At 37.1% G+C, this 15744-nt stretch overlaps 1 protein-coding gene across 7 annotated transcripts in view; it reads right to left on the bottom strand.

Moving 5' to 3' along the window:
* Positions 1-15744, bottom strand: part of PIK3CB (phosphatidylinositol-4,5-bisphosphate 3-kinase catalytic subunit beta) — a 254144-nt gene that overhangs the window by 63269 nt on the left and 175131 nt on the right. For 6 of the 7 annotated variants that reach the window (XM_074405842.1, XM_074405841.1, XM_074405843.1 and 3 more), the window contains 2 exons: positions 6241-6492; positions 3891-3987 (listed from right to left, as the gene is read on the bottom strand). In XM_074405842.1, coding sequence (XP_074261943.1) covers positions 3891-3987; positions 6241-6492 — 349 coding nt within the window. The remainder of the gene's footprint in view (positions 1-3890; positions 3988-6240; positions 6493-15744) is intronic. The other variant, XM_074405845.1, reaches the window with a different exon arrangement.

Raw genomic sequence — 15744 nt, 5'->3', positions numbered from 1 at the left:
CAATAACCAAATTTGTATTTTAAGTCATCAATGACATTCTTCTTATCAAATCTAATGATAATGCTCTTTACTATCCTGTAACTGCTGACACAAATACCTTTTATGGTAGTCTCTGGAATACTCCATTAAGTGGCACTTCTTTTACCTCACCAATTGTTTCTTTTCTCAAGGTACTTCTTCCTTTTCCTTTTCCACCACCCTAAATATGGTCCATTCACAGAATTGCATGTGGGATTTTAGAATTTCAGTATAGTTAGAAAACCCTGGAGTTCACATTATATAAATTTTTTATTTCACAGATAAGAAACTCATGATGAGAAAGTAGGAGCACAATCTAAGATCTCCCCTCTCCAAAGTAATTTTTCTTTTCTCATACTGACTATAGTACAGTTGTTCTCTCTGTACATCCTAAGAAAAAAATAGATCAGATCTATTCTGTTTTGGTCTAATGTCCATAAAGTATGCACATTCATAATTGTCTCCTAAAGCTGGAAAATCTTTACAAGTTTTAGTTCCTTAATTCTTTGCTGATCTTTTTAAATATTTTCTCATCTCACAGACTCAATTTTCTTTTTCTTTTTTTGAGACAGGGTCTCTGTCACTCAGGTTGGAGTGCAGTGGTGTGATCTCGGCTCACTGCAACCTCCACCTCCCAGGCTCAAGTGATCCTCCCACCTCAGCCTCCTGAGTAGCTAGGACCACAGGCGCATGCCACCATGCCCGGCTAATTTTTTAACTTTTGGTAAAGACAGGGTTTTGCCACGTTGCCCAGGCTGGTCTTGAACTCCTGAGCTCAAGAGATCCACCCAACTCAGCCTCCCAAACTGCTGTAATTATAGGCGTGAGCAATCACACACAGCCCAGACTCAATTTTCACCTGGACGGAGGCAAGTCTTTTTTTAATCTTATTGTTTTTTAGAGACAGGGTCTTGTTATGTAGCCCGGGTTAGATGCAAACTCCTGGCTGATCCTCCTTGCCTCAGGGTTCTGAGTAACTGGGACTACAAGTACACACACCACTGCACCTGGCTCAATTCTTATAATTTATACACCTCTAGAAATGATTTCTCAGCAATTAACAGTCTCATACTTCTGCTCTCTAGTACTGTTATTCTTTTGTCCTAGCAAATGCAACTGAAGCCAAATTTAGTATTTTAATACTTATTAGCCCCAAATATAGAGGTAATCCTTTAACCTTGTTCAAGAGATTAAAAAAAAAAAAAAAAAAAAAAAAAAAAAGGCATTCTTTTTCTGTGTGTATAGGAAGACAGAGTCTCACTGTGTTGTCCAGGCTGGTCTCAATCTCCTGACCTCAAGTGATCCTCCTGCCTTGGTCTCCCAAAACAATAAGATTACACATGTGAGCCACCAAATCTGGCCAAAAAGACATTCATATATTATACATGTGAAGAGCAAAAATTGATAACACTCTCTTGGGGAGCGATCTGTAATTCTAAGAATTACAAATTTATCTATTCTTTGACTCAATAAACCCACCTCTAAGAAATTTATCTTAGATATAGACCTGTACATAGCAAGGTTATTCATTATATTAGCACTGTTTGAATTATCAGAACACAACTCTGCTTTTAAAAAAAAATTTATCTAACAGTCCAGGCATGGAAGGAAAAAACAGTTCTCTTTGTAGATAGATATGGTAAATAAAGCAAAGAGCAGAATATTATGCAGAATGTGCTATAAGTATACGGAGAAAGACAAGTTTGTATTTCCTAGTGCATATATAAAGAATTCTGGAAAGTTAGGAAAAAAATAAATAAATGTGATTATATACCTTGTAATGATGACCTAGGGACTCTAGATGACAGATTATTTATAGTTCCTTTGCTTCTTGTTTGCCCCTACTGGGTTAAATGTGACAGTTCTAGAGCTGACACATGCAGAACTAATTGTGTTCATTTACTATTTTTCATCAAACATTTTCTTAGAGATGAAGTTAGATTCATATTATTATGCCAAGTTAATGCCAGCAAAAACTGTGATTTTTACTAAAAATACTAGTCAAGTTGGTTGGTGATTCTTGAGAACATGTGAGTCAAAACTAAGATTTTCAAGAAAGTATATTATTTTGCTGTTGTATTTTCTTGCATTGTGAAAGTTTAGTCCCTCATAAGAAATATGTCAAATAGGCTGGGAGCAGTGGCTTATGCCTATAATCCTAGCACCTTGCAGGGTCACAGAGGTGAAAATCACTTGAGCTTAGGCATTCGAGACAACCCTGGGTAACATGACGAAACCCCGTCTCTACAAAACACACACACACACACACACAAAAAAAAATTAGCTGGGTGTGGTGGTGTGCGCCTGTAGACACAGCTACTTAGGGGCTGAGGTGGGAGGCTCACTTGAGCCCAGGAGGTTGAGGCTACAGTGAACTGTGTTTAAGTCACTACACTCCGGCATGAGTGACAAGAGTGAGACCCTGAGTCAAACAAACAAACAAAAAGAAATACATCAAATATACAAAGCTCTCCTACATTTGGGGAAATAACATAATTAGTAAAAATTATTAGAGGTACATGCTGGAGAGAATAGAAGAATATGGACGGACACACACACACGCACACACACACACACAATTAGATTGTAAAGAGTTTATAAATATGTCAGTAAATGATTCTCTAAAAATAATTTCTCAGGTGACAACTGCTAATACATGAACATTTTCAAATGTTACTTACAAAGCCATTAATTAAAAAATTCAAATTAAAATTCGTTTACAACTTTACTAGATATATTAACAAACTATAAAGACAGGAAAAAAGAAAAAGAAAATCATTATTATAATGTAAGATTTCACTAAAACTTCCAACATTTTGGAAAGCAGTATAGACCAGTAAAAAGATTTGAATAGTCTTTCATTCAAATCTTATGTTTGAACCAACTATGTAAGACTAACTTATTTTCTCTGAGCTTCACTTTTCTATCTGTAAAAACAGAAATAAAACCATCTACCTCATTTGATGACGGTATTTTGAGTAGTATTTGAGAACTGAAGGCGTGTGGAAGGTGCTCCACTTACCTCAAATTTCAGGCTAAAGCCCTAATGAAAAAGTGCTTTAATTATTTCTCCCACTTTACAGAATGTTCCTTCTACTAGTGAAGAAAGTTAGCACAATTAGGAGCAACAAAGGTTATTATAAAGAAGACACTATTCCTTAGGAGAATTTCTCAAAAAAAAAAAAAAAAAAAAGCTGAAAGCAACACACATTCATTAAAATAAGAAATATATTCAGAAATAATTCCCCACTGTGTGCCTGGCAGTACCAACTCAAGGAGTCAGAAGTTTAGACTATTTCATTCCTAAACATGGAGATGCATAAGATTTAAAGACAAAGCTACCCATCGTAAAACTTAAAAAAAGTTATGTCCCACGGCCAGACTAGACAATCTGTAATGAGCTAAATGAATAATTTGTTAATATTAACTTGTTATTAGCAAAATAGTGGTACATTATTTGTTGGAAGTATGTTTAAAGCACTAACTTGTTAAAATAACCTTTTAAAATACAGGCAAGGCACAGTGGCTCACGCCTATAATCCTAGCACTTTGGGAGAATCGCTTGAGGCCGGAAGTTCTGAGACTAGCCTTGGCAATATAGTAGACCTTGTCTCTACAAAATAAAAGTAAACAATAAATAATAAAATAAAACATAGGCCAATTTTAAACCAAAAATATTTTGTAATCTACTCAGAAACAAATCATTTTATAACATTAAAATAAATTGTGTTAATCTGTTTAAAAATAAGTAACAATACAAAATAATAGTCTTACTCAATTGAGAGAATGGTGATTCATAAAGAAATATTAACTAGTCCACATGCCAGAAGTTAGTTACTGTTTAACACTAAGTATAAGGATGTAAATCTTACCTGGAAATGAAGACCAGCTGTGTAATATTATGTCTCCAGTTCTCAATTGTCCTTTAAAGTCAAAAACCATCGTATTTACCCAGGCTACAGGATAATGCTGTTCAAAAAGATACCATTGCATAAATATGCTAATAATGAACTTTAAGGTATAAACATGCACATGCCCTTTGTTTCAATAATGTTAGTTCTAGATGATTTCCAAAATAATCTTCTAAAATGAGAACAAGATATACATAGAAAAATGTTCAACATTTTTATTATGTTTAAGAAGAAACTTAAAACCCAATTAATGTTTCATAATAAAATAGTATATGAATAAAATAGAAGATGTACTACACAGCTTTGTGAAAATGAGGTTTTTTTTTTGTTTGTTTGTTTTGGAGACAGTCTCACTCTGTCACCTGGGCTGGAGTGTGGTGACGTAATCTTGGTTCACTGCAACCTCCGCCTCCCAGGTTCAAGAGATTCTCTTGCTTCAGCCTCCCAAGTAGCTAGAATGACAGGCACCGGCCACCACACCTGGCTAATTTTTGTATTTTAACTAGAGACAGGGTTTTGTCATGTTGGTCAGGCTGGTCTCAAACTCCTGACTTAGGTGATCCACCTACCTCAGCCCCCCAAAGTGCTGAAATTACAGGTTATATATGAGCCATCATGCCTGACCAAAATGAGGAATTTTTAATAATCCAAGAAAATATGTATAATATCAGGATATATGTTTTAAGAGCTTTCAGCCTACATAAATCTCAGTGTGGAAGGAGATAATGTCTCTAGGCATATATATTTATTATATATACCTGGCAGCACAGGTATATATAATAAGTATATATACCTAGAGACATATATCACTAAAAAGGAGCCATTGAGCTGATAAGACTTTTTTTTTTTTAACTACAATATAACAACTACATACATAGCAGCTGATAGGTCTTTTATACAAACATTTAAATAGATTAATTTTGCCACAGTGTATCAAAAGCCTTATAAATAATCAAACACTTTGAGGATAATTATATATCAGGGATGGAAAAAATACTAAGGAACTAACTCTTCTATGACTTTTTAGTCATTAAAAGTTATTTTTAGGATTTGGTTTTGTTTTTTTTTTTTTAGGAGACAGGATCTCACTATGTTACCAAGATTGGTCTTAAACTCTTGTCCTCAAGCCATTATCCCACCTCGGCCTCCCAAAATATTGGGATTACAGGCATGAGCCACTGCATCCAGCCCAAAAATTATGTTTAGAAGATTCTATGATGATAACTAGAGGAAATGCTTATATTCCTATGTTAGGAATAAAAAAACACAAATTCATATAGATAAAATAGTAACTAGGTTTTAAAAACATATAAAATAATGACCCTATCCCCGCCAAAAAGTTTTCAAAAAACCAAGAAAAAGTGAAACACTTGACTGACAACATGGAAGATGAGAGTATGACAACAGGTCCATCCTCTTATAGCCATAATTTCAACATCTGAGAAGCTCTGAAAACTGAAGGTTTGTTCATAGTTCATGTGACAGCAAAAGTGGTCAGAGATGGCAAAAAGCTAACGACGGTCACATTTAGTGTGAATATTCACATATTTCACTCCAAATATTAACATGCTTGATGATACATTTATGCCCCAGACCCCACAAGATGTTCAGTCAGTTACAATCAATTATCTTTCTAAAATGCACAAAATTCTGATTTATTTTTTTTTTGAGACGGAGTTTCGCTCTTGTTACCCAGGCTGGAGTGCAATGGTGCAATCTCGGCTCGCTGCAACCTCTGCCTCCTGGTTTCAGGCAATTCTCCTGCCTCAGCCTCCTGAGTAGCTGGGATTACAGGCACACGCCACCATGCTCAGCTAATTTTTTGTATTTTTAGTAGAGACGGGGTTTCACCATGTTGACCAGGATGGTCTCGATCTCTTGATCTCGTGATCCACCCGCCTTGGCCTCCCAAAGTGCTGGGATTACAGGCTTGAGCCACCGCGCCTGGCAAAAATTCTGAATTCTAAAACCTATCTGTCACATGAAATTTCAGTTGAAAGACTGCAGAACTGTAAATTTTTCAAATACCATCATTCTTTATATCTTATTACATATGTAATAAAACACTTATAAAATAAATCTGCCAAAAAATGCATGTTAGAAGGAGCAAGATTACAAAAAAAATACATGAACATAAACATAAATGCATGAATATAAAGATATAAACATGGAAATTTCTTACCTTCTTAAAATCAGTTCTTAAGGATCAAAGTTAACTAATATAATTTAACTTATACTACTCAATTATTTCAAACAGTTTTAAAATTATTCCATTATATAAAACAATCGTCAGAAGTCAGTATATCATTACCACTTTTCCAGCTTTCCTGATGGTCTGATATTTAGAGGGATTAATAGCTTTCGTTGATTTCTTTGTTTTTGCTTTATCCAAAACTGCATAAACAGCAAAACATAATCGAGCCATTCTTGGTAAGTCACAAGTATTGATATCAAATTCCAGTGGTTCATTCCAAATATGATCATTTTTCCCTGATACCTCAGAGCTTACGACTGTTTTACACAGGAGCTCAGTACCATGAAAAAGACCAGCCCTGACATGAACCTGTAATGAAGCAGACAAAAACAAATACAAAATCATTAATACTATACCACTAAAAACATCCCTCTTTTTTTAAATTTTTTTCTACACTAAAAACATCTCTATTTTGGAGAAGGAAGGAACATACTGGAAGAAGAAGCATGCCAAGTTTTAAAAGCCTATTTATCTACAGAACCACTAGACTGTAATTAACCACTGTATTGATGACTAAAGTGCAGTTAGTCAAATCTGTTTTTCACCTGCTAAGTAAACAAGCTACAAGATCACGTATTAGTCCAAATGCCAGGGTGCTCAATGGTTTAAACAGGTCTAAAGAAACCAAGACAACAAGTATAAGCATACTATCATATGCTTACCTACTGACTTCATTTACTTGAGGCCTTGTCTTACTCTTTTCTATATGTAGAAAAGCATGAATGGATGTGATGGCTCCAAAGTTTATTTCTACATCTAAGTAATTTATAGATTTGTCATACTCACACTAATCCAAGAGCTAACAAACGATTCTATCCATATCTATGATTATCCTTTGTTTTTCCCTAAAGGCCGGGTCCACAGTGATGCAAGGCATGTGTAAGATGTCCTTTACTCATCTGCAGTTTTTAAAAATGCATGACCTAATTATCACCAATTTAAAAGTCAGGCAAAGTAAAGCTAAAAACAGTAGTAAAACACATAAATCAACCCAGTGATTTACTTTTAAGGTCAAAATTTCTTATGCCAGTTTATTCAGATGTGATATTAGCACAAAAGATTACTCAATAAATATTTACTAAATAAATACATATGTGAAATTGTTTAGGCTTATCTTTCATTTTTCAAAAGCTTATCAATAAAAGCTTTTTTAGCTAGTTAAGAGTTACCACCCCAATTTTTGAAAAGGAAGATAAACACCCAAGAATATCCATATGCTTTTCATCTATAGATATTAAAACAATAACATAAAAGTTTAAATACTTGTATTATCAGCAATTTTAATTATAAATATTTATAATAATGAGTTTAAAACCTATTAAAATAGGCTGGGCGCTATGGCTCACTGCTGTAATCCCAGTACTTTGGGAGGCCAAGGCAGGCGGACCACAAGGTCAGGAGATCGAGACCATCCTAGCTAATACAGTGAAACCCCATCTCTACTAAAAATACAGAAAAATAGCCGGGCATGGTGGCATGAGCCTGTAGTCTCAGCTACTCAGGAGGCTGAGGCAGGAGAATCGCTTGAACCTGGGAGGCAGAGCCAAGATCACGACACTGCACTCTGGCCTGGCAGAGAGAGACTCTGTCTCAAAAAAACACCTATTAAAATAATTACAACTATGTTGTGCTGGCATAAATAAAACTGTAGGTTAGTAGGCCAGACACATCATAATATAATTTTAAAAAGGATGACTTACTTAATAAATAGTATTCTTTCATCTAATTCCACCAAAATAAACACAGATGGATTAGACAGTTAAATATTTTTAAATGATTAGAAGCTAAAGAAATATTAAAAAGCTATCAGAATAACTGTTAAAGCTGGATGATGGGTTCATGGAGGTTCATTACACTATTCTACTTTTGTGTGTATTTGAAACTTTTTTTAAAAATAAAGCTAAAAGAAAAAAATGGTTATTCTAAACACAGATGGATTACTATAACATGATAAATATTCACGTAACAGGGGTTACAAAGGATACTACAAGTAGTTGTAGTAAATCCTCAAGTGCCTAGGAATTTACATCTGAACATATCATCTAATTCCCTTCAACTCCAGATAAAGGGGTAATCCTTCTAGTCAAATCTCCTGGTCCCATATTGCTCCCACTTCCCAAGTACTGAGATGTTGCTCCTTTGCTCCTCTGCATTGGAAAAATCTTCCTCTCTAGCAGGCTATAAACCTGTACAAGTCTCTCTCAAATCAAACTCATACAAAAATCTACCTTAGAAGCTAACTAACCATAATCATCCATGTTCTTTCTACCACAGTGATGATGGTACCAAGAGCTACTCAGTCACCTCTGTCTCCTTTCAATTCATCATGAAGTCTACACTGTATAAAACAAAAAGCTGATTTATGATGTAACCTTACATAAAGAACAGTGTAACACAAAATACTATCAAAATACTATACTATAGCAAAACACTATCAAAAGCACAGCCAAGTACAGCGGCTCACACCTGTAATCCTAGCACTTTGGGAATGCTACAAAAATTAGCCTGATATAGTGGACAGCACCTGTAATCCCAGCTACTCGGAAGGCTGAGGCAGAAGAATCACTTGAACCTGGGTGGCAGAGGTTGCAGTGATCCAAGATTGCACCATTACACTCAAGCTTGGGTGACAGAACAAGAGTCTGTCTCAAAAAAACAAAAAGCATGTTCACCCGGTAAACTGTGTCAAGAATACAAATAAAAGTAGTTTATAGGCTGGGTGCAAGGGCTCATGCCTGTAATCCCAGCACTTTGGGAGGCTGAGGCAGGCAGATCACAAGGTCAAGAGATCGAGACCATCCTGGCCAACATGGTGAAACCCCATCTCTATTAAAAATACAAAAATTAAACAAAAAATAAATAAATAAATAAATAAAAATACAAAAATTAGCTACGTGTTGTGGCGTGTGCCTGTAGTGCCAGCTACTAGGGAGGCTGAGGCAGGAGAATGGCTTGAACCAGGAAGGCAGAGGTTGCAGTGAGCCGAGATTGCGTCACTGTACTCCAGCCTGGTGACAGAGTTAAGACTCCGTCTCAAAAAAAAAAAGGAGTTTAAAGTGGATGGCAGCAATATTGGTGACTGTTGTCCCCTTTGATTAAAGGGGGACAAATATTAAAATCAATAATCTTTGATTTTAATTTTATTTTATAATGTTACCTTTAAATATTTTTAAATATCCCAGAAAGTATCATAAAATGGCTGGATATCTAAATATAAGACCCTGTATACAGACATAACAGGAAAATGTCCACAGTCAATCCAAAACTCAGTATATGAAAGCATGAATGAAATAGAGTAGATTTGGGGTTACGTGTGAAGGTTTGTTACATAGGTAAGTTAGTGTCACAGAGGTTTGTTGTATAGATTATTTCATCACCTAGGTATTAAGCCTAGTACCCAATCATTATCTCTTCTGCTTTTCTCCCTCCTCCCCACTTCACCCTGAAGTAGACTCCAGCGTCTGTTGCTTCCTTCATGTTCATAAGCTCTCATCATTTAGCTTCCTTTTAAGTGAGAACGTGCAGCATTTTGTTTTCTGTTCCTGCATTAGTTTGCTAAGGATAACAGCAACCAGCTCCATCCATGTTCCTAAAAGATATGACCTCATTCTTTTTTATGACTGCACAGTACTCCATGGTGAAAATGTATATTTTCTTTATCCAATCTGTCTGAAGGACATGTAGATGAATTCCATGTCTGCTACTGTGAACAGTACTGCAATGAACATTCATATGCGTGTGTCTTTATGGTAGAATGATTTATATTCCTCTGGGTAGGTATCCAGTAATGGGATTGATGAGTCAAATAGCAGTTCTGCTTTTAGTTCTTTCAGGAATTGCCATACTGCTTTTAAAAATGGTTGAACTAATTTGCATCCCATCAACAGTGTATAAGTGTTCCCTTTTTTCTACAACCTTATCAGCACCTCCTATTTTTTGACTTTTTAATAATAGCCATTCTGACTGGTATGAGATGGTATCTCACTGTGGTTTTGATTTGCATTGCTCTAATTATCAGTGATATTGAGCTTTTTCTCATATGCTTGTTGGCTGCATGTATGTCTTTTTTTTTTTTTTTTTTTTTTTTTTTTTCCTGAGAGTCTCGCTCTGTCGCCAGGCTGAAGTAGAGTGATGCAATCTTGGCTCACTACAACCTCTGCCTCTCGGGTTCAAACAATTCTCTTGCTTTAATCTACCAAGTAGCTGGGATTACAGGCACATGCCACCATGCCCAGCTAATTTTTGTATTTTTGGTAGAGACAGAGTTGCACTAGGCTGGCCAGGATGGTTTTGATCTCTTGATCTTGTGATCTGCCCGCCTCAGCCTCCCAAAGTGCTGGGATTACAGGCATGAGCCACCACACCTGGCCGTATGTCTTCTTTTGAAAAGTGTCTGTTCATGTCTTTTGCCCACTTTTAATGGCTCTTTTTTCTTGTACATTTATTTAAGTTCCTTATAGATGAAGGCTATTAGACCTTTGTCAGATGCACAGTTTGCAAATATATTCTCTCATACTGTAGGTTGTTTACTCTGTTGATAGTTTCTTTAGCTCTGCAGAAGCTTCTAAGTTTAATTAGATCTCACCTGTCAATTTTTGCTTTTGTTGAGATTGCTTTTGGTGTCTTTGTCATAAAATTTTTGCCCATTCCTAAGTGCAGGACAGTATTGCCTAGTTTGTCTTCCAGAGTTTTTGTAGTTTGAGGTTTTACATTTAAAGTAAATGTATATTTACATTAAAAGTCTAATCCACCTTGAGTTGACTTTTGTTTATGGTGTAAGCAAGGGGTCCAGCTTCAATCATCTACTTATAGCTTGCCATTTATCCCAGCACCATTTATCGAACAGGGATTCTTTTCCCCACTGCTTGTTTTTGTCAGTTTTGTCAGAAGTTGCTCATAGAAATATAAGTGAATTGATGGAGCTGAAAAACACGAGAACTTCGCAAAGCATGCACAAGTTTCAACAGCCGAATTGACCAAGCAGAAGAAAGGATATCAGAGGTCGAAGATCAACTCAATGACATAAAACAAGAAGGTATGATTAGAGGAAAAAGGGGAAAAAGGAATGAACAAAGTCTCCAAGAAATGTGGGACTATGTGAAAAGACCTAATCTAAGTTTGATAGGTGTACCTGAACGCAATGAAGAGAATGAATCCAACCTGGAAAATACTCTTCAGGATATTATCCAGGAAAACTTCCCCAACCTAGCAAGGCAGGCCGATATTCAAGTCCAGGAAATACAGAGAACACCACAGAGATATTCCTCATGAAGAGCAACCCCAAGGTACATAATCGTCAGATTCACCAGGGTTGAAATGAAGGAGAAAATGCTAAGGGCAGCCAGAGAGAAAGGTCAGGTTACCCATAAAGGGAAGCCCATCAGACTCACATCAGATCTCTCAGCAGAAACACTACAAGCCAAAAGAGAGTGGGGGCCAATATTCAACACCCTTAAAGAAAAGAACTTTCAACCCAGAATATCATATCCAGTCAAACTAAGCTTTATAAGTGAAGGAAAAATAAAATCCTTTGCAAACAAGCAAGTACTCAGATTTCGTTACCACCAGGCCTGCTTTACAAGAGCTCCTGAAAGAGGCTCTACACATAGAAAGGAACAACCAGTACCAGCCACTCCAAAAGCATACCAAATGGTAAACAGCATCAACACAATGAAGAATCCGCATCAACTACTGGGCAAAACAGCCAGCTAGCACCAAAATGGCAGTATCAAATTCACACATAACAATATTAACCCTAAATGTAAATGGACTAAATGCCCCAATCAAAAGACACAGACTGGTAAATTGGACAAAAAGCCAAAACCCATCGGTGTGCTGTTATCCAGGAAACCCATCTCAAATGCGAGGATACACAAAGGCTCAAAATAAAGGGATGGAGGAAGATTTACCAAGCAAATGGAGGGTAAAAAAAAGCAGGAGCTGCAATTCTCATCTCTGATAAAACAGACTTTAAAGCAACAAAGATCAAAAGAGACAAAGAAGGACATTACATAATGGTAAAAGGATCAATGCAACAAGAAGAGTTAACAATCCTAAATATATACACACCCAATACAGGAGCACCCAGATATATAAGGCAAGTTCTTAATGACCTACAAAGAGACTTAGACTCCCACACAATAATAGTGGGAGACTTTAACACCCCATTGTCAGTATTAGATAGATCAACAAGACAGAAAATTAAGTTGGATATCCAGGAATTGAACTCAGACCTGGAACAAGCAAACCTAACAGACATTTACAGAACTCTGCAGCCCAAATCCACAGAATATACTTTCTTCTCAGCACCACATCACACCTAGTCTAAAATTTACCACATAATTGGAAGTAAATCACTCCTCAGCAAATGCAAAAGAACGGAAATCATAACAAACAGTTTCTCAGACCACAGTGCAATCAAGTTAGAACTCAGAATTCAAAAACTAACTCAGAACCGCACAGCTTCATGGAAACTTAACAACTTGCTCTTGAATGTTGACTGGATAAACAATGAAATGAAGACAGAAATAAAGATGTTCTTCGAAACCAGTAAGAATGAAGACACAACATATCATAATCTCTGGGACACATTTAAAGCAGTCTCTAGAGGAAAATATACAGCAATAAGTGCCCACATGAGAAGCAAGGAGAGATCTAAAATTGACACCCTATCGTCAAAATTGAAAGAGCTAGAGGAGCAAGATCAAAAAAACTCAAAACCTAGCAGAAGACAAGAAATAGCTAAGATCAGAGCAGAATTGAAGGAGATAAAGACAAAAAAAACCCTTCAAAAAAATCAATAAATCCAGGAGCTGACTTTTCGAAAAGATCAACAAAATAGACAGACCACTAGCCAGATTAATAAAAAAGAGAGAATAACCAAATAGATGCAATAAAAAGCGAAAAAGGGGATATCACCACAGATTCCACAGAAATTCAAACCATCATCAGAGATTATTACAAACAACTCTATGCACATAAGCTAGTAAACCTGGAAGAAATGGAAAATTCCTGGACACTTGCCTCCTCCCAAGCCTAAACCAGGAAGAAGTAGAAACCCTGAACAGACCCCTAACAAGGTCTGAAGTTGAGGCAGCAATTAAGAGCCTACCACCCAAAAAATGCCCAGGTCCAGACGGGTTCACAGACAAATTCTACCAGACATACAAAGAGGAGCTGGTACCATTCCTTCTGAAACTATTCCAAATAAAAGTTTGTCTGTAAGATTCATAAAACAATTATTTTCTCCTGAGCAATTAAGAAACAGCCCCACTATCGCTGTCTGTATCAGCTCTGTATCATCTCCAGAAAAGTCTTTTTTTTTTTTTTTTCTGAGATGAACTTTCACTCTCGTTGCCCAGGTTGGAGTTGCAATGGCACAATCTCAACTCAACGCAACCTCTGCCTCCCGAGTTCAAGTGATTCTCCTGCCTCAGCCTCCCGAGTAGCTGGGATTACAGGCGTCTACCACCATGCCTGGCTAATTTTTTATTTATTTTTATTTTTTTAAATTTTTAATAGAGATGGGGTTTCTCCATGTTGGTCAGGCTGGTCTCAAACTCCCAACCTCAGGTGATCTACCCGCCTTGGCAGCCCAAAGTGCTGGGATTACATGTGTGAGCCACCTCGCCCAACCAAGAAGTCTCTCAAGGCTGAAAAAATAATCAATTTCACAGCTTTAAATACATTATCAAAAATTTTGTATGACATTATATACTCAACATTTAAACTAAATTCATATAAACTCCCAATCTGCTCTGCAAACACTGACAAAAAAAGAGGATGGGGGAAGGAATGTGTATGTACAGAGTGGATATAGAAAATGAGACTGAAGAAATATCTAGGCTAGGAAAAATAGCTTGGGAATCAAGCAAAGGTGGTGTACTTTTTCAAGTTTCTGACAAGGAAAATACCAGTAACTGCTTTCCAAGACCTGAAGATGACTAACTGAGAAGAAAATCACTCAGAGGTGTTGATGCAGGGTCCACATGCCTGACACAAACAACCCACTAACTTCTGAGTTCCTCGACCTCAAAATCTCCAACTGGGTACTTCTCTCCTTCCCTTCAGCCACACAATCCCACAATCCCACCCTGAATTTGACTTGATCACACCTTAGCATCTACAAATTACTAATTATTACACCTCAGTTTCCAACCACTTCCCATCCCCTGATTCCCACAGGAAAACTGTAGCCCTCATTAAGACCTGTATTTCAACAACCAATACCTCTTTCTCTCAGCTTCTCTAATAGCTTTGTCTGCCTTCACTCTCACTAAAATTATCTGCAAGTGCAGATAATTTTGAGATTCCATTACACTCATCTGGAAGTCTGTATCCTGGATAAACCTAATCGCCTGCCTCTTCTCCATGCCAAATGTTTTCAGACAGACCAGCACCATGACTGATCATTTTCAAATGTAGAATTACTATTTCAGACTGGGTGAGGTGGCTTACACCTTCCTTGGGAAGTCAAGGCAGGAAGATCCCTTGAGCACAGAAAGACCAGCCTGGACAACATGGTGAAAACCCATCCCTACAAAAAAATACAAAAATTAGTCAGGTGTGGTGGTGTGCATCTGTAGTCCTAGCTACTTGGGAGGCTGAGGTGGGAGGATCGCTTGAGCCCAACAGGCAAAGGTTGCAGTGAGCAGAGACTGTGCCAGTGAACCTCCAGCCTGGGTGACAGAGCAAGATCCTGCCTCATTCAGAAAGAAAGAAAAAAAGAAAGAAAAAACTATTTCATCCCTACAAGATTTCTTTTTACTGCTCAAAACTTTTATTACCATTTACTCTCCAGAGAGATAATCAGCCTGCAAACTACAAAAAAATTTTAAAGCCCTGTTCAATCAACTTTTTGGAAAAATGAAAGTGATTTCATAGGCAACTAACACTCTACACATCTTCATGAAAAGTGAGTGAAGAAGTGGGCAGTGCCATCTATTCACACATGATTTCTGCTTAGGAACTTCGTATTCTTAGATTATTATTATTTTTTTTGAGATGGAGTTTTGCTCGTTACCCAGCCTGCAGTGCAATGGTGTGATCTCAGCTCACTGCAACCTCCGTCTCCTGGGTTCAAGCATTTCTCCTGCCTCAGCCTCCAGAGTTAGCTGGGATTACAAGCACCTGCCACCAGACACGGCTAATTTTTTGTATTTTTAGTAGAGATAGGGTTTCACCATGTTAGCCAGGCTGGTCTTCAACTCCTGACTTCAGGTGATCCACCCGCCCCAGCTTCCCAAAATGCTGGGATTATAGGCATGAGCCACAGCGCCCAGCCAAGATGATTTTAATGTTACTCTAGGCTCAGCTGATGATCAATGTTTGCATACACACACACACACACACACACACACATACACACACACACACACACACACACACACACACGTGTATGTGTATATACATATAAACACACACATACTTTGATCTTATTTGACCTTAAATGAACACAACAAAGTCTCCACTGCCTAAACTTTCCCAAATCCAGTTTTGAAAAAAAAAAAAATGCAAACAGAATTTCCTGAAAAACATACAATATTAATTTTTTTAGGAAGA

This window comes from Saimiri boliviensis, chromosome 9, assembly GCF_048565385.1.
Source record: "Saimiri boliviensis isolate mSaiBol1 chromosome 9, mSaiBol1.pri, whole genome shotgun sequence".
Classification (NCBI taxonomy): domain Eukaryota; kingdom Metazoa; phylum Chordata; class Mammalia; order Primates; family Cebidae; genus Saimiri; species Saimiri boliviensis.
The sequence above is the reverse complement of the archived record's forward strand: the minus strand, read 5'-3'. Positions and strand labels throughout refer to the sequence as shown.